Source organism: Capricornis sumatraensis, chromosome 4, assembly GCF_032405125.1.
Source record: "Capricornis sumatraensis isolate serow.1 chromosome 4, serow.2, whole genome shotgun sequence".
NCBI classification, from domain to species: domain Eukaryota; kingdom Metazoa; phylum Chordata; class Mammalia; order Artiodactyla; family Bovidae; genus Capricornis; species Capricornis sumatraensis.
The window spans coordinates 103,362,322-103,385,455 of record NC_091072.1 but is presented as its reverse complement, the minus strand read 5'-3'; the positions used below and the strand labels follow the sequence as shown (position 1 = coordinate 103,385,455).

The 23,134-nt window shown below is 36.7% G+C and overlaps 1 protein-coding gene across 1 annotated transcript; it reads left to right on the top strand.

Moving 5' to 3' along the window:
• Window positions 1-21,262: 21,262 nt before the first annotated feature.
• Window positions 21,263-22,198, top strand: LOC138078966 (olfactory receptor 2AP1-like). Its single transcript, XM_068971751.1, has one exon. The coding sequence runs from the start codon at window positions 21,263-21,265 to the stop codon at window positions 22,196-22,198; it is 936 nt and encodes a 311-aa protein (XP_068827852.1).
• Window positions 22,199-23,134: the final 936 nt, after the last annotated feature.

Sequence of the window (23,134 nt, the reverse complement as noted above, 5' to 3'; positions counted from 1 at the left end):
CCAAAGAAATCCCAGGGCTGATCAAAAAAAAAAAAAAAAAAAAGATTTGAAATGTGTATTTATGCCATAGTGCAGAAAAATTGGATGCCAGCTATTATATTAGCAATAGTGTGTGGTTAATGGGGTCATTTTCAAAAAAAAGATAATTACAACATTAAAAGGAGAGAGATGTGAATATGTGAACATAAATGTGGTACAAATGTGAACATTACATGTGGTACAAATATAGGAACATTAAATATGGTACAAATGTGCACTTTAAAATGGGAGAAATGTGGTGCAAAACACAGGCTTGATTCAGACAGACCAATTAGGATATTACTGTAGCAGGTGTCACTAGTGGTAAAGAACTGGCCTCCCAATGCAGGAGACACAGGAGATGCAGGTTTGATTCCTAGGTTGGGAAGGTCTGCTGGAAAAGGAAATGGCAACCCACTTCAGTAACCTTGCCTGGAGAATCCCACAGACAGAGGAGCCTTGTGTGCTGCAGTCCATAGGGTCGCACATTCATACATGGCTGAAGTGACTTAGCGCACACGTAGCACAGCAAGTGTGTGAGGTCAACTCCAGGTTATAGTAATAGGGGAAGACTGAAAATAAGAAGAGTGAAAAAGAAATCACAAAGAAGTTATTTGATAATTCCTTGACTTTACAAGGCAAGAGAAAAAGAATAACAAGTGTATTTTAGAGGCTAGGAAAGTAGTGGAGTTAGTAACAAATTATAGGCTTCTGTACAGGGATTTGGAGAACAGAAGATAGGCAACAGTTGGAAGGACAACACATATGATGAGGCTTATAATCATGGAATTTTGTATCCATTAATATCTTTATATTGGAGAAGGCAATGGCAGCCCACTTCTGTACTCTTGCCTGGCAAATCCCATGGACAGAGGAACCTGGTAGGCTGCAGTCCATGGGGTTGCTAGGAGTCAGACCCGACTGAGCGACTTCACTTTCACTTTTCACTTTCATGCATTGGAGAAGGAAATGGCAACCCACTCCAGTGTTCTTGCCTGGAGAATCCCAGGGATGGGGGAGCCTGGTGGGCTGCCGTCTCTGGGGTCGCACAGAGTCAGATATGACTGAAGTGACTTAGCAGCAGCAACCTACTTCTTTGGATACATATATGTGCTGTGCTAAGTCACTTCAGTTGTGTCCAACTGTTTGTGACCCTATGGGCTGCAGTCTGCCAGGATCCTCTGACCATAAGATTCTCAAGGAGAGAATACTTCATGCCCTCCTCCAGGGCATCCTTCTGACCCAGGGATTGAACCCGCATTTCTTATGTCTCCTTCATTGACAGCAGTGTTCTTTACTATTAGTGCCAATATATGCATGCATACTCATATATATATATATATATATATATATATATATATATATATACACATACACACATATACATACTCATGACTTTTTCTTTAAATGCATAATTATAAACTCTGTACTACAGGATTTTTTTCTTATTCTATTCTCATATTTATTACTGTTGTTAATGAATTGGAAGACTCAATATTGTTATGTCAGTTCAACCAAAACTTGTCTCAATGAAATTCCAATAAAAATACCTAGGAATAAACTTAACCAAGGAAGTGGTCACTATAGTATACTTTGAGAATTGTAAAAAAATGATGAAGGTATTTGAAAATGGTAAAAGAAGGAAAGATATTTTGTGTTCTTGGGTTGGAAGCATGAATAGTTCTAAGATACAATAGTTTTTTAGACTACCCAAACAGTCTAAAGATTTAATGCAACTGTATCAAAATACCCCTGACATTTTCCCCAAAACTAGAACTGATACTCCTAAAATTTATATGGAACCACAGAAGATCTCAAATTGCTATATTAATCTTTCAAAAAAAATCAAAACTGGAAGCATAACTGTCCCAGACTTTAGTCTACATTAATTAAAGCAGTATGGTGGGAATTTCCTGGTAGTCCAGTGGTTGGGACTCAGCACTTTCACTGCAGGGGCCTGGGTTTGGTCCCTGGTTGGGGAACTAAGATCTGTAAGCTGCTTGGCACAGGTAAAAAAGAGAGAGAGAGAGAAGAAAAAAGTATGGCACTGGAACAAAAGAAAAAGAAAAAAAGGACACAGAGATTAATGGCACAGAATCCAGAATCCAGAAATAAATCCATATATTTATGGTCAATTAATCTGTGATAAAGGAGGCAAGAATATGCAGTGGGCAGCTACATGTAAAACAATGAGATTAGAACATTTCCTCACATCATATACAAAAATAAACTGAAAATGATGGATTAAAGACCTAAATCTAAGTCCTGAAAGCATAAAATTCTTAGAAGAGAACATAGGCAGAACAATTTGATGTAAGTTGTAGTAATAGTTTTTTTGATCTGTCTCCTGAGATACATATAGTACAATATTCATAGCAGCATTATTTATAATAGCCAAGATATGGAAGCAACCTAAATGTCTAACAACAGATGAATAGTAAAGAAGATTGGGGATATCTGTGTATCAACTCAGTTCAGTAGCTCAGTTGTGTCTGACTCTGTGCGACCCTGTGAATTGCAGCACGCCAGGCCTCCCTGTCCATCACCAGCACCAAGAGTTCACTCAAACTCAGGTCCATTGAGTCGGTGATGCCATCTAGCCATCTCATCCTCTGCCATCCCCTTCTCCTCCTGCCCCCAATCGCTCACAGCATCAGAGTCTTTTCCAATGAGTCAACTCTTCTCACGAGGTGGCCAGAGTACTGGGGTTTCAGCTTTGGCATCATTCCCTCCAAAGAAATCCCAGGGCTGATCTCCTTTAGAATGGACTGGTTGGATTTCTTTGCAGTCCAAGGGACTCTCAAGAGTCTTCTCCAGCACCACAGTTCAAAAACCATCAATTCTTCAGCACTCAGCTTTCTTCACAGTCCAACTCTCACATCCATACATGACCACTGGAAAAACCATAGCCTTGACTAGATGGACCTTTGTTACAAAAGTAATGTCTCTGCTTTTTAATATGCTATCTAGGTTGATTCATAACTTTCCTTCCAAGGAGTAAGCATCTTTTAATTTCATGGCTGCAGTCACCATCTGAAGTGATTTTGGAGACCCCCAAAATAAAGTCTGACACTGTTTCCATTGTTTCCCCATCTATTTCCCATGAAGTGATGGGACCAGATGCCATGACCTTCGTTTTCTGAATGTTGAGCTTTCAGCCAACTTTTTCACTCTCCTCTTTCACTTTCATCAAGAGACTTTTTAGTTCCTTTTCACTTTCTGCCATAAGGGTGGTGTCATCTGCATATCTGACATTATTGATATTTCTCCCAGCAATCTTGATGCCAGCTTGTACTTCTTCCAGCCCAGCGTTTCTCATGATATACTCTGCATATAAGTTAAATAAGCAGGGCGACAATATACAGCCTTGACGTACTCCTTTTCCTATTTGGAACCAGTCTGTTGTTCCATGTCCAGTTCTAACTATTGCTTCCTGACCTGCATACAGGTTTCTCAAGAAGCAGGTCAGATGGTCATGTATTCCCATCTCTTGAAGAATTTTCCATAGTTTCTTGTGATCCCACAGTCAAAGGCTTTGGCATAGTCAATAAAGCAGAAATAGATGTTTTTCTGGAACTATCTTGCTTTTTTGATGATCCAGTGGATGTTGGCGATTCTATCTCTGGTTCCTCTGACTTTTTAAAATCAGTTTGAACATCTGGAATTTCACGGTTCATGTATTGCTGAAGCCTGCCTTGGAGAAGTTTGAGCATTACTTTACTAGCATGTGAGATGAGTGCAATTGTGTGGTAGTTTTAGCATGCTTTGGCATTGCCTTTCTTTGGGATTGAAATGAAAACTGACCTTTTCCATATATATATACACACACAATAGAATATTACTCAGCTGTAAAAAAAGAATGGTCATTTGCAACAATGAAGGTGGGCCTAGAAGCTACTATAGAAATTCATAGAATTCTGCCATTTGCAACAATGCAGATGGGCCTAGAACTTAATATAGTTAGTGAAATTTGTCATACAAAGACAAACACTATACGTTACCTCTTATATAAGGAATCTAAAAGTAAAATGAATGTATTTAGCAAAACAGAAATAGGCTTATAGATGTAGAGAACAAACTAGTGGCTACCCATTGAGAAAAGGAAGGGAAGAGGTACAAGATAGGGTTATAGGCCTAAGACATACAAACTACTATGTATAGAATAGGTAAGCAGCAATGATACATTGCACGACAAAGGGAAACATAGGCATTCTTATGCAGTACATTTAAATGAATAATCTATAAAAATGTTGAATTACAATGCTGTACAACTGAAACTATTACAATTTTCTAAATCAACTATGCATGCATGCTAAGTCGTTTCAGTAGTGTCCAACTCTTTGCAACTCTATGGACTATAGACCACTATAGCTAGTCCATGGGTTTCTCCAGGCAGGAATACTGGTGTTGGTTGCCTTGTCCTCTTCCAAGGGATTTTCTTGACCCAGGGATCGAACCCACATCTCTTACAACTCCTGCATTAGCTGGCGGGTTCTTTGCCATGAAAGCCACCTGGGAAGACCAAAATACACGTGTTAAGTTGCTTCAGTTGTGTCCAACTCTGCTAACACATGTACTGTAGCCCTCCAGGCCCCTCTGTTCATTGGATTCTGCAGGCAAGGATACTGGAGTGGGTTGCCATGCCCTCCTCCAGAGGATCTTCCCAACTGAGGGATCAAACCCATGTCTCTTATATCTCCTGAACTGGCAAGCAGTTTCTTTACCATTAGAGCCACCTCATCAGCCCCAAATCAATTATACCTCTATTTAAAAAAAGAGTCCAGGGGCGGTCCTAAGACAGCAGAGTGATAGGGCGGGGAGACCACTTTCTCCCCCACAAATTCATCAAAAGAACATTTAAATGGTGAGTAAATTCCACAAAAAAAACTTCTGTATGCTGAAAGAGGACATCAGGCACCCAGAAAAGCAGCCCATAGTCTTCGAAAGGGGTAGGAAAAAATGTAAAAGACAAAAAGAAGAGACAAAGAGGTAGGGACGGAGCTCCATCCCAGGAAGGGAGTCTTAAAAAGAGAGAAGTTTTCAAACACCAGGAAACACTCTCACTGCTGACTCTGTGGCGAACCTTGGAAGCACAGAGGACAACATAACAGGGAGGAAAAATAAACAAATAATTAAAACCCACAGATTACGAGCCCAACGGTAAATCCCCCAGCAGAGAAGTAGTGCAGATGCCTGCACCTGCCACTAGCAAGCAGGGGCTGGGCAGGGAGGCACAGGCTGCATTTCTTAGAGTAAGGATCTAGCCTGAATATCCCAAGGGCAATCTGAGCGAACTAACTTGGGCTAGCAAACCAGACTGTGGGAACGCTACTGCACGAAAAGCCCAAAGACACCGCCCGGCCTGCACACAGAACAAAGGACTAAACAGAACTAGCCGGCTGCAGATCATCCCCATCCGGTGACAGGCAGCCAGAGCTGGAAGGTGGCAATTGCAGCCCCAGAGAGACATCATCTACCAAACTGCAAGCAGGCTTCTTTGCTAACTAAGACTTCTTGGGGTTCTGGACGGTCAACATCCTCCTGAGAAGGTGCACCAGTTGTACACCTAGAAAACTGAGCAGCAGGGACGGGGGGAGGCGATAAGTTGCAGCGTCCATGCTCGCCAAGCACCTCATCACCTGAGCTGCTTGGACCTGAGAAGGGCACAGAACACAGGCCCAACTGAGTCTGTGCTGCTGAGGACTACCTGAGTGCCTGAACCTGAGCGGCTTAGACCTGGGAGGTGCATGCAGCCCAGGGCTGGCCTTGGATGCTCTGGCGGAGCAACCTAGAGCCTGAGCAGTGTGGGCAGGGAGGGTACACGAGCCATGAGCGGAGGCAGGGCCAGTGTGGCTGAGGCACTGCAAGCACACGCCAGTGTTATTTGTTTGCAGCGACCCTCCCTCCCCACAGCACGACTGAACAAGCGAGCCTAAAAAAAGTGTCCATCACCGCCCTCTTTGTGTCAGGGCAGAAATCAGACACTGAAGAGACCAGCAAACAGAAGAAGCTAAAACAGAGGGAACCACCTTGGAAGTGACAGATGCAATAGATTAAAACCCTGTAGTTAGTACCGACTACATAGGAAGGGGCCCATAGATCTTGAGAAATATAAGCCGGACCAAGGAACTATCAGAAAATGAACTGACCCCACACTGCCCACAGCACCACCAGAGAAAGTCCTAGATATATTTTTACTATCATTCTTTTTTTTAATTTTTAAGACCTCTATTACTCCTTTAATTTTCACTTTTATAACCTATTATTATTTTGCAAAAAAAGACCCTATTTTTTAAAAGCAAACTTCATATATATATATTTATTTATTATATTTTTTGAGGTTTTTTTCCTCTTTCTTTTTTTTCTTCTTTTCTTTAATATTGTATTTTTGAAATTCCAAACTCTAGATTTTTAATCTTTGCTTTTCAGTATTTGTTATCAATTTTGTACCTTTAAGAACCCAATCTTCAGTACCCATTTTTACTTGGGAGTGAGATTACTGGCTTGACTGCTCTCTGCCCCTTTGGACTCTCCCTTTTCTCCACCAGGTTGCCTGTGTCTCCTCCCTACCCCCTCTCTTCTCTACACAACTCTGTGAATTTCTGTGTGTTCAAGACAGTGGAGAACACTTAGGGAACGGATTACTGGCTGGATCTGTCACTCTCCTTTTGATTCCCCCTTTTCATCCTCTTGGCCACCTCTCTCTCCTCCCTCCCTCTTCTCTTCTCTGTATAACTCCATAAACATTTCCGAATGGTCCAGTTGTGGAGTGCACATAAGGAAGTGATTACTGGCTAGCTTGCTCTCTCCTCTATTGATTCCACCTCATCTCATTTGGGTCACCTCTAACTCCCTCCTCCCTCTTATCTTCCTGTAACTCTGTGAACCTCTCTGGGTGTCCCTCACTGTGGAGAAACTACATCTTTAACCTAGATGTTTTGTCAATGGTGCTGTATAGAAGGAGAAGTCTTGAGACTACTGTAAAAATAAGACTGAAAACCAGAAACAGGAGGCTTAAGTCCAAACCTTGAGAACACCAGAGAACTCCTGACTCCAGGGAACATTAATTGATAGGAACTCATCAAATGCCTCCATACCTACACTGAAACCAAGCACCACCCAAGGGCCAACAAGTTCCAGAGCAAGACATACCACACAAATTCTCCAGCAACACAGGAACACACCCCTGATCTCCAATATACAGGCTGCCCAAAGTTACTCCAAACCATTGACATCTCATAACTCATTACTGGACACTTCATTGCACTCCAGAGAGAAGAAATCCAGCTCCACCCACTAGAACACCAACACAATCTTCCCTAAGCAAGAAACCTTGACAAGCCACCCGTACAACACCCCCCACCCCCACAGAGAGGAAACTCCACAATAAATGGAACTCCATAAACTGCCAGAATACAGAAAGGCCACCCCAAATGAAGCAATATAAACAAGATGAAGAGACAGAGGAATACCCAGCAGGTAAAGGAACAGGATAAATGCCCACCAAACCAAATAAAAGAGGATCTACCTGATAAATAATTCTAAATAATAATAGTGAAAATGATCCAAAATCTTGAATTCAACATGGAATCACAGATAAATAGTCTGGAGACAAGGATTGAGAAGATGCAAGAAAGGTTTAACAAGGACCTAGGAGAAATAAAAAAGAGTCAATATATAATGAATAATGCAATAAATGATATAAAAGCACTCTGGAGGCAACAAATAGTAGAATAACAGAGGCAGAAGATAGGATTAGTGAATTAGAAGATAGAATGTTAGAAATAAATGAATCAGAGAGGAAAAAAGAAAAACGAATATAAAAAAAATGAGGACAATCTCAGAGACCTCCAGAACAGTGTTAAATGCCTGAACATTCAGATCAAAGGAGTCCCAGAAGAAGTAGACAAAAGGAAAGAGCATAAGAAAATCCTTGAGGAGATAATAGTTGAAAACTTCCCTAAAATGGGGAAGGAAATAATCACCCAAGTCCAAGAAACCCAGAGAGTCCCAAACAGGATAAACCCAAGGTGAAACACCCCAAGACACATATTAATCAAATTAACAAAGATCAAACAGAAAGAACAAATATTAAAAGCAGCAAGGGAAAAACAACAAACAACACACACGGGGATTCCCATAAGGATAACAGCTGATCTTTCAGTAGAAACTCTTCAGGCCAGGAGGGAATGGCAAGACATACTTAAAGTGATGAAAGAAAATAACCTACAGCCCAGATTACTGTACCCAGCAAGGATCTCATTCAAATACGAAGGAGAAATCAAAAGCTTTACAGACAAGCAAAAGCTGAGAGAATTCAGCACCACCAAACCAGCTGTCCAACAAATGCTAAAAGATATTCTCTAGACAGGAAACACAAAAAGGGTGTATAAACCCGAACCCAAAACAATAAAGTAAATGGCAAGAGGATCATACTTATCAATAATTACCTTAAACTTAAATGGATTGAATGCCCCAACCAAAAGACAAAACCTGGCCGAATGGATACAAAAAGACCCCTATTTATGTTATCTACAAGAGACCCACCTCAAAACTGGGGACACGTACAGACTGAAAGTGAAGGGCTGGAAAAAGTTTTTCCATGCAAATAGAGACCAAAAGAAAGCAGGAGTAGCAATACTCATATCAGATAAAATAGACTTTAAAACAAAGGCTGTGAAAAGGGGCAAAGAAGGACACTACATAATGCTCCAATATAGGAGCACTGCAATATGTAAGACAAATGCTAACAAGTATCAAAGGGGAAATTAACAATAACACAGTAATAGTGGGAGACTTTAATACCCCATTCACACCTATGGATAGATCAACTAAACAGAAAATTAACAAGGAAACACAAACTTTAAATGATACAAGAGACCAGTTAGACCTAATTGATATCTATAGGACATTTCACCCCAAACCAATTAATTTCACCCTTTTCTCAAGTGCACATGGAACCTTCTCCAGGATAGATCACACCCTGTGCCTTAAATCTAGCCTTGGTAAATTCAAAAAAGTTGAAATCATTCCAAGCATCTTTTCTGACCACAATGCAGTAATATTAGATGTCAATTACAGGAGAAAAACTATTAAAAATTCCAACATATGGAGGATGAACAACACGCTTCTGAATAACCAACAAATCACAGAAGAAATCAAAAAAGATCAAAATATGCATAGAAAAAATGAAAATGAAAACACAATAACCCAAAACCTGTGGGACACTGTAAGAGCAGTGCTAAGGGGAAAGTTCATAGCAATACAGGCGTACCTCAAGAAAAAAGTCAAATAAATAACCTAACTCTACACCTAAAGCAACTAGAAAAGGAAGAAATGAAGAACCTCAGGGTTAGTAGAAGGAAAGAAATCTTAAAAATTAGGGCAGAAATAACTGCAAAAGATACAAAAGAGACCATAGCAAAAATCAACAAAGCCAAAAGCTGGTTCTTTGAAAGGATAAATAAAATTGACAAACCATTAGCCAGACTCATCAAGAAACAAAGGGATAAAAATCAAATCAATAAAATTAGAAATGAAAATGGAGAGAACACAAGAGACAACACAGAAATACAAAGAATCATAAGAGACTACTGTCAGCAATTATATGCCAATAAAGAAATGGACAAATTCTTAGAAAAATACAACTTTCCAAAACGGAACCAGGAAGAAATAGAAAATCTTAACAGACCCATCGCAAGCACGGACATTGAAACTGGATTCAGAAATCTTCCAGCAAACAAAAGCCCAGGTCCAGACCAAAAATTTCGAGAAGAGCTAACACCTATCCTACTAAACTCTTCCAGAAAATTGCAGAGGAAGGTGAACTTCCAAACTCATTCTATGAGGCCACCATCACCCTAATACCAAAACCTGACAAAGATGCCACACAAAAAAAGAAAACTACAGACCAATATCACTGATGAACATAGATGCAAAAATCCTCAACAAAATTCTAGCAATCAGAATCCAACAACACATTAAAAAGATCATACACCATGACCAAGTGGGGTTTATCCCAGGGACGCAAGGATTCTTCAATATCCGCAAATCAATCAATGTATTTCACCACATTAACAAATTGAAAAATAAAAGCCATATGATTATCTCAATAGATGCAGAGAAAGCCTTTGACAAAATTCAACATCCATTTATGATAAAAACTCTCCAGAAAGCAGGAATAGAAGGAACATACCTCAACATAATAAAAGCTATATATGACAAACCCACAGCAAACATTATCCTCAATGGTGAAAAATTGAAAGCATTTCCCCTAACAGGAACAAGACTATAGTAGTGAACATAGTTTTGATAGTTTTGAAGTTTTGGCCACAGCAATCAGAGCAGAAAAAGAATTAAAAGGAATCCAAATTGGAAAAGAAGAAGTAAAACTCTCACTGTTTACAGATGACATGATCCTCTACAGAAAAAACCCTAAAGACTTCACCAGAAAATTACTAGAGCTAATCAATGAATATAGTAAAGTTGAAGGATATAAAACCAACACAAAGAAATCCCTTGCGTTCCCATGCACTAATAATAAGAAAATAGAAAGAGAAATTAAGGAAAGAATTCCATTCACCATTGCAATGAAAAGAATAAAATACTTAGGGATATATCTACCTAAAGAAACTAAAGACCTATATATAGAAAACTATAAAACACTGGTGAAAGAAATCAAAGAGGACACTAATAGATGGAGAAATATACCATGTTCATGCATCAGAAGAATCAATATAGTGAAAGTTATTATACTTCCCAAAGCAATCTATAGATTCAGTGCAATCCCTGTCAAGCTACCAACGATATTTTTCACTGAGCTAGAACAAATAATTTCAGAATTTGTATGGAAATACAAAACACCTCGAATAGCAAAGCAGTCTTGAGAAAGAAGAATGGAACTGGAGGAATCAACCTGCCTAAATTCAGGCTCTACTACAAAGCCACAGTCATCAAGACAGTATGGTACTGGCACAAAGACAGAAATATAGATCAATGGAACAAAATAGAAAGCCCAGAGATAAATCCACACACCTATGGACACCTGATCTTCGAGAAAGGAGGCAAGAATATACAATGGATTAAAGACAATCTCTTTAACAAGTGATGCTGGGAAAACTGGTCAACCACTTGTAAAAGAATGAAACCAGAACACTTTCTAACACCATACACAAAAATAAACTCAAAATGGATTAAAGATCTAAATGTAAGACCAGAAACTATAAAACTCCTAGAGGAGAACATAGGCAAAACACCCTCTGACATACATCACAGCAGGATCCTCTGTGACTCAGCCCCCAGAATAATGGAAATAAAAGCAAAAATAAACAAATGGGACCTAATTAAAATTAAAAGCTTCTGCACAACAAAGGAAAATATAAGCAAGGTGAAAAGACAGCCTTCTGAATGGGAGAAAATAACAGCAAATGAAGCAACTGACAAATAACTAATCTCAAAAATATACAAGCAACTTATGCAGCTCAATTCCAGAAAAATAAACAACTCAATCAAAAAATGGGCCAAAGAACTAAATAGACATTTCTCCAAAGAAGACATAAGGATGGCTGACACATGAAAAGATGCTCAACATCACTCATTATCAGAGAAATGCAAATCAAAATGAGGTACCATTTCACACCAGTCAGAATGGCTGCAATCCAAAAATCTGCAAGCAATAAATGTTGGAGAGGGTGTGGAGAAAAGGGAACCCTCTTACACTGTTGGTGGGAATGCAAACTAGTACAGCCACTATGGAGAACCGTGTGGAGATTCATTAAAAGACTTGAAATATAACTGCCTTATGACCCAGCAATCCCACTGCTGGGCATACACACTCAAGAAACCTGAATTGAAAGAGACACGTGTACCCCAATGTTCATCGCAGCACTGTTTATCATAGCCAGGGCATGGAAGCAGCCTAGATGTCCATCAGCAGACAAGTGGATAAGAATGCTGTGGGATATATACACAATGGATTATTACTCATCCATTAAAAAGAATATATTTGAATCAGTTCTAATCAGGTGGATGAAACTGGAGCCTATTATACAGAGTGAAGTAGGCCAGAAAGAAAAACACCAATACAGTATATTAACGCATATATATGGAATTTAGAAAGATGGTAACAATAACCCTGTATGCAAGACAGCAAGAGAGACACAGATGTTATAGAACAGTCTTTTGGACTCTGTGGGAGAGGGAGAGGGTGAGATGATTTGGGTGAATGGCATTGAAACATGTATAATATCATATATGAAACGAATCACCAGTCCAGGTTTGATGCGTGATACTGGATGCTTGGGGCTGGTGAACTGAGATGACCCAGAGGGATGGTACTGGGAGGGAAGAGGGAGAGGGGTTCAGGATGGGGAACACGTGTATACCTGTGGCGGATTCATGTTGATGTATGGCAAAACCAATACAATATTGTAAAGTAATTAACCTCCAATTAAAATAAATAAATTTATATTAAAAAATAAAATTAAAATTAAAAAAGAGTCCAGAAATAGACCCACAGAAATAGGTCTATTCATATTTCAAAATAGAAGTGCTAAACAATTACAGAGGGAAAGGACTGCCAGATTATTATTTCTATAAATGTGTTAGAAGTATTTTTAGTTATATACAAAATAATAATATACATGTTAAATACCTTTTTCCTTGTATCACACCTTTTTAAAAAATTAACTTGTGATGAATCATAGGTTTAAATGTAAGTCTTAAAACTATAAAACTTTGAAAAAAAACAAAGGATATTTCTGTTTTGGAGAAATCTTAGTGATACTCATTTGGCAAAGCACAAAATGAGGAAAGCTCTTAAAGCACAAAAATGTAGGAAAGAAAGCCCATATAAATTGGAATTTAAAAACAAATACTTAATGTTCAACAGACATTATAATGAAAGTGAAATGTTAAGCCAAAACTGAAGAAAATGGTTGTTAAATAGATCAAGGACTTTTTTCTAAAATATATGAATAACTTTTACAACTTAAGAATAAGACAAACAACTCAATATAAATGGGCAGAAGACTTAAACAGACACCTCACAGAAAAACATGTATCCATAATAAATAACCACATGGAAAAAATTTTGACATCTTATTCGTTAGGAAAATATAAATTAGAATAACGCTTAGATACTATTACAAACCCAATAGAATAACTGAAAATGAAAATGAATGACTGTACCTAATTTTAGTGTAGATATGGTTTAAATGAAACTCCTACACAAAGTAGTGGAGAATATAAAATATTATAGCCCTTTTGGAAACAGTTTTGTGGATTCTTTAAAAAGTTAAACAGTCATTTTACTTTTAGGTATTTGCCCAAGAGAAATTAAAGCATCCCTGTATACAAAACTTGTAAAATATTCATTATAGTTGTATCTGTAAAGTGAAAATGTCCTAAAATGCCCAAATGCACATTACGTAAGAAAAGATTAAAGAAATAATGGTATAAACATAAAATGGAATAAAATTCAGGAATAGAAACAATTGATTCACAGAATGACATGAAAGCCTCAACTATGCTGTGTAAAGGAAATTAGACAAAATTTATGATTCAGTTCAGTTTAGTCACTCAGTCATGTTTGACTCTTTGCAAACCCCTGGACTGCAGCATGCCAGGCTTCCCTGTCTATCATCAACTCCTGGAGCTTGCTCAAATTCATGTCCATTGAGTCAGTGATACCATCCAACTACCTCATCCTCTGTCATCCCCTTTTCGTGCCTTCAATCTTTCCCAGCATCAGGGTCTTTTCCAAGTCAGTTCTTCTCATCAGGTAGCCAAAGTATTGGAGCTTCAGCTTCAGCTTGGTTTTTCTTTTTTGATATGGAAAGCCTACCCTCAAATTCATATATAACTTCAAAGGATCCCAAATAGCCAAAAAAACAATCATATAAAAGAAGAACAAAGCTGGAAATCTCACACTTTTTGGTTTCAGAACATGCTACAAAGCCACAATAATAAAAACAGTTGTAATACTGGCACTGGCATAAAAGATAGACATAGAAGCCAATGGGACAGAAAAGCGATCCCAGAAATAAACCCTCGTATATATGGTTAACTGATTTTCTAAGGTGCCAAGACAGTCTTTTCAAGAAACGGTAATAGAAAAACTGGATAGCCACATGCAACAGAATGAATTTGGCCCCATACCTCATACTGTGTACAAAAATTAACTCAAAATGGTTCAAAGACCTAAATTTAAGAACTAAATACATAATTACATTTAAATAAAATTTTAGAAAATATGCATTAATTTATAGTTATAACAATAAGTTAGTTGTGTGGGAATGAGTAGAATGCCTGGAAAAAATTAAAAAGGAATGTGAGGAAATTTAGTGTTCCATAGATACATTTATTGTCTTGATTATGGTGGTGTTTGCACAGATATAATCTGAAAACTTAATCAATTTGTATATCTTAAATATGTGAAATTTATTATAAATCAATTATACCTCAGTAAAACAGTAACTTAGAAATCTACCTGGGCTTAAATTTAGAAGCTATAATGCTGTATGCCCTTCTGCACAACACACACACACACACACACACACAGAGATCATAAAAAAAGCTGGTAGTTGCCAAAAACTTCCATAGGTATACAGAGAAGGTAGTAAATATTTCTTATATAGGATATTACATAGAATATTCATGTTGAAGCAGAATTTTAAACAGAAAAGAGATTCAAAGAAAGAAATGTGCAAAAAATATTTGGCAGCATCCATGTGACATATACTGAAAGAAGGGGCCAAGAGAACATGGAAAGATGAATTATCATTTGAGCAATTCACTTGTTATTTCACAATACTAGATTTAGTGCTAAAGAAGTCATATGAAGAGATAATATATAAAAGGAGGAAAGTATGTTATTTATGCATAGATTAATCAAGGGAAGTTCAAGAGTGAAACTGACAATTCCCTGAGAAAATATTGAAATCATTACATTAGTATGTGTGTGAGAATGTTGTGTCAGGCAAGCAATAAACTGCTATCTGAAAGAAGTTCAAATTACATACAAAATTTTTTTTCATGTTTCTATTTTGTATATAGAAATTTTTCATTGATAACAATCATTTTGATTCATGGATATATTTAGTATATATATAATGTGTATATATATATATATATATATATATGCTTTATCCACCTATAGGTATTTGTATATTTATATATATCTCATCTGTATTAATAATCTATTGTATTTTATAGATGTTTATTTCATACACTATATATTTTATAGACCTGATTATTTTTAAACATATGCTTAGTTGAATATATTTCTCATCACTAAATTGAATTTATACTGAAGATATACACATGTATATTGGAGATTAGAAGAATCATCTGTATAATTCTTTAATTATAATTCATGAATTAATTTACAAAAAATTGAATGGAGTTAGGAAAATAGTCATAAAGGTGACATTTTATTTAGCTGTTTAATCCATTTCATTTTTCTTGCATTCACTTTGCTGATAAAAATATAAATATTTTATATAGATGTTTCTATGTATTTTCACATGATTCAATTAGAATTTTTTATTTTATTTATTTATTTTTTTAATTTAAAAAAAAATTTTTATTTTTACTTTATTTTACTTTACAATACTGCATTGGTTTTGCCACACATTGACATGAATCCACCACGGGTGTACATGTGTTCCCAAACATGAACCCTCCTCCCACCTCCCTCCCCATCAGAATGATTTTTTAGACAGAGATGACAAATTTCTCTTGTTATTCCTTAAATAGGAAATGTTAGAGTGAAATATATTTTCTTAAATGAATACTTCAGAGGTCTTTTCAGATCAGTATATTTAAAATACTTGATATAAACCAAATATTTATTTGAAGTTTTCTGTTTTTAATCTGTCAACCTTATTTTTTTCCTATGTTGGAGTATCTTTGTGTTGATTTAGAGAAAAGGAATTTAAAGATTATCTCTCATGAAAAGTTAAAGTAATATGACATGCTAGAATAGCTCATAACTAGAGAAAACTGATATGAAATAAATTCAGGTTAAAAAAAAAGATGCAATTCACATTTATTAATAGAATTTTAAATATGTACTGATCACTTTCATAACACCTAGTGGCTTATGACCTAGCATTAATAAAAGTCCTTCACTTAATGGAGCTTACATTTTAGTGTGGATGATATGCAATAAGCATGAAAGCAAATGAAAAATAATAGAATTTAGGAGTGATGTTAACAATAAAAAAAATTCTACTCTGTATTAAATGTCAAGCAAACTAAGGCATCTGGTCCTATCACTTCATGGCAAATAGATGGGGAAACAGTGGAAACAATGTCAGACTTTGTTTTTTGGTTCTAAAGTCACTGCAGACGGTGACTGCAGCCATGAAATTAAAAGATGCTTACTCCTTGGAAGGAAAGTTATGACCAACCTAGACAGCATATTGAAAAGCAGAGACATTACTTTGCCAACAAAGGTCCGTCCAGTCAAGGCTATGGTTTTTCCAGTGGTCATGTATGGATGTGAGAGTTGGACTGTGAAGAAAGCTGAGCGCTGAAGAATTGATGCTTTTGAACTACGGTGTTGGAGAAGACTCTTGAGAGTCCCTTGGACTTCAAGGAGATCCAACCAATCTATACTAAAGGAGATCAGTCTTGGGTGTTCATTGGAAGGACTGATGCTAAAGCTGAAACTCCAGTACTGTGGCCACCTCATGCGAAGAGTTGACTCATTGGAAAAGACCCTGATGCTGGGAGGGATTGAGGGCAGAAGGAGAAGGGGATGACAGAGGATGAGATGGCTGGATGGCATCACTGACTCTATGGACATGAGTTTGAGTGATCTCTAGGAGTTGGTAAAGGACAGGGAGGCCTGGCATGCTGCGATTCATGATGTCGCAAAGAGTCAGACACGACTGAGCGACTGAACTGAACTGAAGGTGTCAGACGTGACTGAATAATGACTATCCTGTGTAGTATGGTCAGAGAGGCTACTTTGAGGCGTGCCCACTTCTGAGATCTGTGATGAGAGGGAACTCCAGTCTTGTGATGGCTGGAGAAAGAACGCAGAAAGAAGAGCATCGAGTTGGTAATGCTCTTACGTGACCAGGAAACAGCAATATATACACTCAGAGCAAAGTGAATGTGAAAAAGAGTGATAGATAATTTCTAAGAGCAATGAAATTGTAGGGAAGATTTGGCAGGGGATTGCAACTTGGGTTTATGTTCTACATAGTGAAGTGAAGTGAAAGTGAAGTCGCTCAGTTGTGTCCGATTCTTTGCGACCCATGGACTGTAGTCCACCAAGCTCCTCCGTCCATGGGATTCTCCAGGCATGAATACTGGAGTGGGTTGCTATTTCCTTCTCCAATATGCTCTACATCAGTTCAGTTCAGTTCAGTCGCTCAGTCGTGTCCGACTCTCTGTGACCCCATGAATCGCAGCACGCCAGCCCTCCCTGTCCATGACCAACTCCTGGAGTTCACTCAGACTTGCGTCCATCGAGTCAGTGATGCCATCCAGTCATCTCATCCTCTGTCGTCCCCTTCTCCTCCTGCCCGCAATCCCTCCCAGCATCAAAGTCTTTTCCAATGAGTCAAGTATTTGCATGAGGTGGCCAAAGTACTGAGAGGACGGCCTTTTTCTTCTCCTATCTTCTAATTTTCCTACCTTTGTTAGAGAAAATCAGGCTCTTCCTGAGGGTTTTGAAGCGGACACATTCTCATGGCCCAGGGAGGATTTCCCAGTGGGTTCTAAAAGTTTATATTCTCTCTTTCAGCCACAAAAGGAGCTGATTTGGAGTGAAGGTAGAATTGATTTATCTATTTGAGGTAGGAGAGGGCTGATGACTGCTGCATTTAACTAGAGATGTGTCTCATTACTGTTTTTTTTGTATACCTTTCATGTTTATTTGTTGACATAACTGCACACGCATTCTTTTTCATAGAATTTTGATTGACTTAAATAAAGGTAAAAATTTTCAAAGCATTATATTTTAACAGCAAAAGGTATTTTCAAGCTGAAAAAATGTTATGCCACGCTCACAGAATTAGAGCTTAAAGTGGTAAAATAAATAACTTTTTTCCTGTTTTCCGACTATTCCAATTCCTACTTTTCATGGATTCAGTTTTCTTAACTTTCCTCCTAAATGTAATCAAGAACAAAGGGATAGAGGTTTCTAATGCTTAGGGTCCACTGCAGAAAGAGACAGAGACTAAACATGAGAGTTATATATAATTCATTGTGAAGGGATTCAAAACTAATGTTATCCAGAAAAGTCTGAGAAAGTTTATCAGCATCTTTTCAACTGCAAATAAACCTTATCTTTTGAAAAATCAGTGTCTTACAGGATAGCTATTAATGACAAATATATCTTTTGCTAAATCTTGTTTGAATGAAATATTTGTCATTTGATAATATATAGATGTAATTATATATATGAGTATATATATTCTTTTTCTGGGAATAATGCTAATTTTAATCTTAAAGGATTATCATCTTTTATTATGCTAAAATGTTTCCTATAAAATTTTCTTCTTATATAAAATTATCATTTTGTTCATCTTTTATTTAATAGGTGAAATCATTTATATAAAAGTGTTTTTGCTGTAATTTTTAAAATCTTTTATTCATTCAGTAAAGTGTTTATATTATGTGGGAATTATTTACAAAGTTTTTATTTTGTCAAAAATGCTAAACAATGAAAATTTCAGAATATTGTTGTTGCTTAGTGAATATAATTTATTGATTAGTGAATTTCTAAAGTAGAATTTTGAAACTTAATAGCTAGGACCTCAAACCAGTAGATTAACATCGATATATTCAAATTATATGATACACTAGATATTTTTATGTAGAAAGGAGAAAATCACTACTAATTGTTCAAATCTCAAGATTTATTTCAAGTAGTTATGGCAATATTGCAATTTAATTAACTAGCTTTTGATAGTGGAAGTACTGTCCTAATATGTCTCTGAATATAAAATACTGTGAAAATCATTATTTGTGCATAATTTTTAATTTATCACACTCATTTATCTGTACTCATTACAAAGTAGTCAAGATAATATATTCTGACATAGATAACCATAATCAATTAACATTTAAATTTATAATATTGTTACATTTATCTCATTATTAGCATAACAGGACTGAGTGACTTCACTTTCTTTTCTCACTTTCAAGCATTGGAGAAGGCAATGGCAACCCACTCCAGCACTCTTGCCTGGAGAATCCCAGGGATGGCAGAGCCTGGTGGGCTGCCGTCTATGGGTTCACACAGACTTGGACACGACTGAAGCGACTTAGCAGCAATACTGTATAACTGCATAGCATGTTATAAGTTCATGTTAATACATTAATATAGAGGTAGTTAACAAAAGAGACAGTTCTGTACAAAAGTGCAAATTGGTTATAGTTATAATATCAGGAGACATGAATCTTCAAATTTTCTAGACATAATTCTATCATACAATAAATCTTCCTAGCAAAGTTACCTTTTTATGTGTATAAAATATTTCTGGAATTTTTACCTTGATAAGGATGTAATGTATTACTATCACTGCCTTATTGCATATCATCATATGAACATATGTCAGCATAAGTAGTGAAACAATAGCTAAATGAAAAAGAAACCTCATTATATTTTGCATAGGAAAATCATTCTCATAGTAATATTTTTCATGTCTGATATGGAAAATATTAAAAGAAAAATCTGAGAAACTATGCGTAAACTTAATTGTAGTTTTGATTTGCATAAAGCTCTACAGTATTCAATTAAATAGGTCTATGAACGGACTGTAGGCTGCCAGGCTCCTCCATTCATGGGATTTTCCAGGCAAGAATACTGGAGTGGGTTGCCATTGCCTCCTCCATGGGATGTTCCCAGCCCAGGAATTGAACCTGCATCTCTTACATCCCCTGCATTAGCAGGTGGGTTCTTTACAACTAGTGCCACCTGGGAAGCCCCATGAATCTAAAGAGAATTAAAAAAAATATATTTTGCATTGAAATTTTTACCAAATCTGTGCAATTTTCTAGGCTCTCTAAAAAAGATATAAAGAAAAGTGGAGCCTGTTCTTGTGGGCTATAGGTTTATGTAAAAGTTGGATAAAGTACTGGTGGTGCAGAGGTTAAAGCATCTGCCTGCAATGTGGGAGACCTGGGTTCGATCCCTGGGTCAGGAAGATCCTCTGGAGAAGGAAATGGCAACCCACTCCAGTATTCTTGCCTGGAGAATCCCATGGACAGAGGAGTTTGGTGGGCTACCGTCCATGGGTTGCAAAGAGTCGGACACAACTGAACGACTTCACTTTCTTTCTTTATACATATTTGATATAATTAGAAAATAATTTTACTTTATGACCCAGTTTTACTTTATGATAAATTTTTATAAAGAAGAAGAGAAACAGTTATTGCTAATTGTGTTTGTCAGATAAAATTTTATGGAGAGCAGAGCTTGAACTGACTTTTAAAGAACTGCAATAGGTTGATGGGCAGATTCTGCTAATAGGAAGAAGGCACAATATTTCTTTAAGTTTAATATTTCACCAAGAACACATTAATCCATATATCTATAATAAATGGTGATGCCATTTATTGAACACTTTTCATGACACAGAAAATGTCAGTATTGTAAGTTCCAGACACTTCAGAATTAAAATAAAAATCTATCCACTCTTTGAACTTCAGTAGATGCACAGAATTATTGTTCAAAATGAGAAATCTGATATAAGAGAAAATGCAAAACAGCAACAACAACAAAAAAAAGTGAGCAAGTCCAATTTTATTCCTAGAGTTCATATCTTGGATTATATATATTTGTTGGCTAATAAACTGAGTTAAAAGGCTAGTTTATGAAATCCCAATTAAAACCTCCTCTCTAAATTTTCTTTATATTTGTGTAAGTATGTGTGACAGCATCCAATAGTTTAGAGAAGAAAGTTAGAATAGAAAGAATACAAGGAAAGTGCAAACAAGTGGGAAAATGATGAAAACAAATATTGATTCATTTTAGAAGAAACAATTGAAAATGTCTCTAAGAAGCAGTACCTTTGTTATTTATGAATCAAAATAGAAAAATGTGTAAACTGTTTCATTAAAAGATCTGACTTTGAAAAAATAAGGGGTAGAGAAAGATTCTGAGTTTTAAATTTTACTTCTAATTGTTTTGAGTTTGATTTTATTTTTCAATAAAACCTGATAAATTTTATTCCAACCATTATCATTATTATTTTATTCTTCCTTAATTTGTCAGAAGTTAACTATGGGACAAACATCAGTGATAAAGTTCATCCTTCTTGGACTGACAAGTGATGCCAAGCTTCAAGCTGTGCTCTTCCCTTTTCTGCTGTTAACATATGTCTTAAGTATCATGGGAAACTTGACAATCATCATTCTGACCCTCCTGGACCATCGCCTTCAGACTCCTATGTATTTCTTCCTCCGGAATTTCTCGGTTTTGGAAGTATCTTTTACTTCTGTCTTTGTTCCCAAAATGTTAGTCAGTATTGGAACTGGAGACAAGGCTATCTCCTTTGCTGGTTGTTTCACTCAGTACTTTTTTGGCATCCTTTTGGGAGCAACCGAATTTTATCTTTTAGCTGCCATGTCCTTTGATCGCTATGTTGCCATTTGCAAACCGTTACATTACACAACTCTAATGAGCAGAAGACTCTGCATTCAACTTGTCCTATGTTCCTGGTTCTCTGGCTTTTTAGTTGTCATTGTGCCCCATGTAATGACTCTCCAGCTGCCTTTCTGCGCCTCCAACATCATCAATCATTATTGCTGTGACTATACAGTACTGTTGCATTTATCCTGTTCAGACACACGTTTCATAGAAGTGATTGAGTTTGTCCTTGCTGCCGTTACTCTCATCTTCACCTTGATGCTGGTGATTCTTTCCTACACATACATTATCAGGACAATTCTGAGAATCCCGTCTGCTCAACAAAGAAAAAAAGCTTTTTCTACATGCTCTTCTCACATGATTGTGGTCTCACTTTCTTACGGAAGCTGTATCTTCATGTATATAAATCCCTCTGTGGAGGATGCCACAACTTTTAATAAGGGAGTGGCTGTTTTAAATACCTCAGTTGCCCCTCTCTTGAACCCTTTCATCTATACACTAAGGAACAAGCAAGTGAAAACAGCTTTCAGACATTTGGTCAGTAAGATAATAACCTTTTCAAGAAAGTAAAACCATCTGAGTTTCATTATTATAAAATAAATGTTTGGAAGACCATAGACATACATTATCTGAATTTAAAAATATTTTCTATGTTGTTAATATTCCTATTCAAACACTGAAACAGTATAACTACTTGTTTAATTAAGCCTATTTTATTATCTCTTTATGTTCTTAAAACTTAAAACATATGTGTGTATGTGTATGTGCATGAGTCCTCTAACGCTTGCATTATTTTTTCTTCATCTGTATTTCACTCAAAAGAAAGAAGAAGATTTGACAAAAGTCAAATTGGGAATATGATTTCTAATAGTTTGCTTTTTACACTGAATTTGTTCTTGTTTTGTCTGTTACCACTGGAGTGGGGTAGTCATCAATCTCTATACTTATACCTGAATTATACTTACATCAAAAAAATTTATATTAGCTTGTTGACAATAGTGTGATCAATATATTAGTGAACTGATATAAAGTTGGTTATTTTCAAATTATTCAGATTTAAACTTAGTCTTTCTACAATAATTTTTTAATGAGAACCTAAGCATTACTCAGTAATTGAGGTAAAACATTTCTGAAGAAGAGAAAATAAGCATATGTTTGTTTTAGCATTGATGGGGAAATGCTTAATGAGGATTTGTACACAAACTCTTTGAATAAACCCATGAAAGAGGTAGAAGGATATTTCAAATTTAAGCTAATTAGAAATGTCTTTATAGCAAATTTCATATAGTTTAGTGTCCTGCATAGTTATTGTTCCGGTTCTCATTTACAAGAATGTAAACTATGTTAACATTGTCTATGATATCAATGATTTTATAGTCTTAATTCATACTCTTTCTAAATTGCATGCGCTGCTGCTGCTGCTAAGTCGCTTCAGTCATGTCCAACTCTGTGTGACCCCATAGATGGCAGCCCACCAGGCTCCCCTGTCCCTGGGATTCTCCAGGC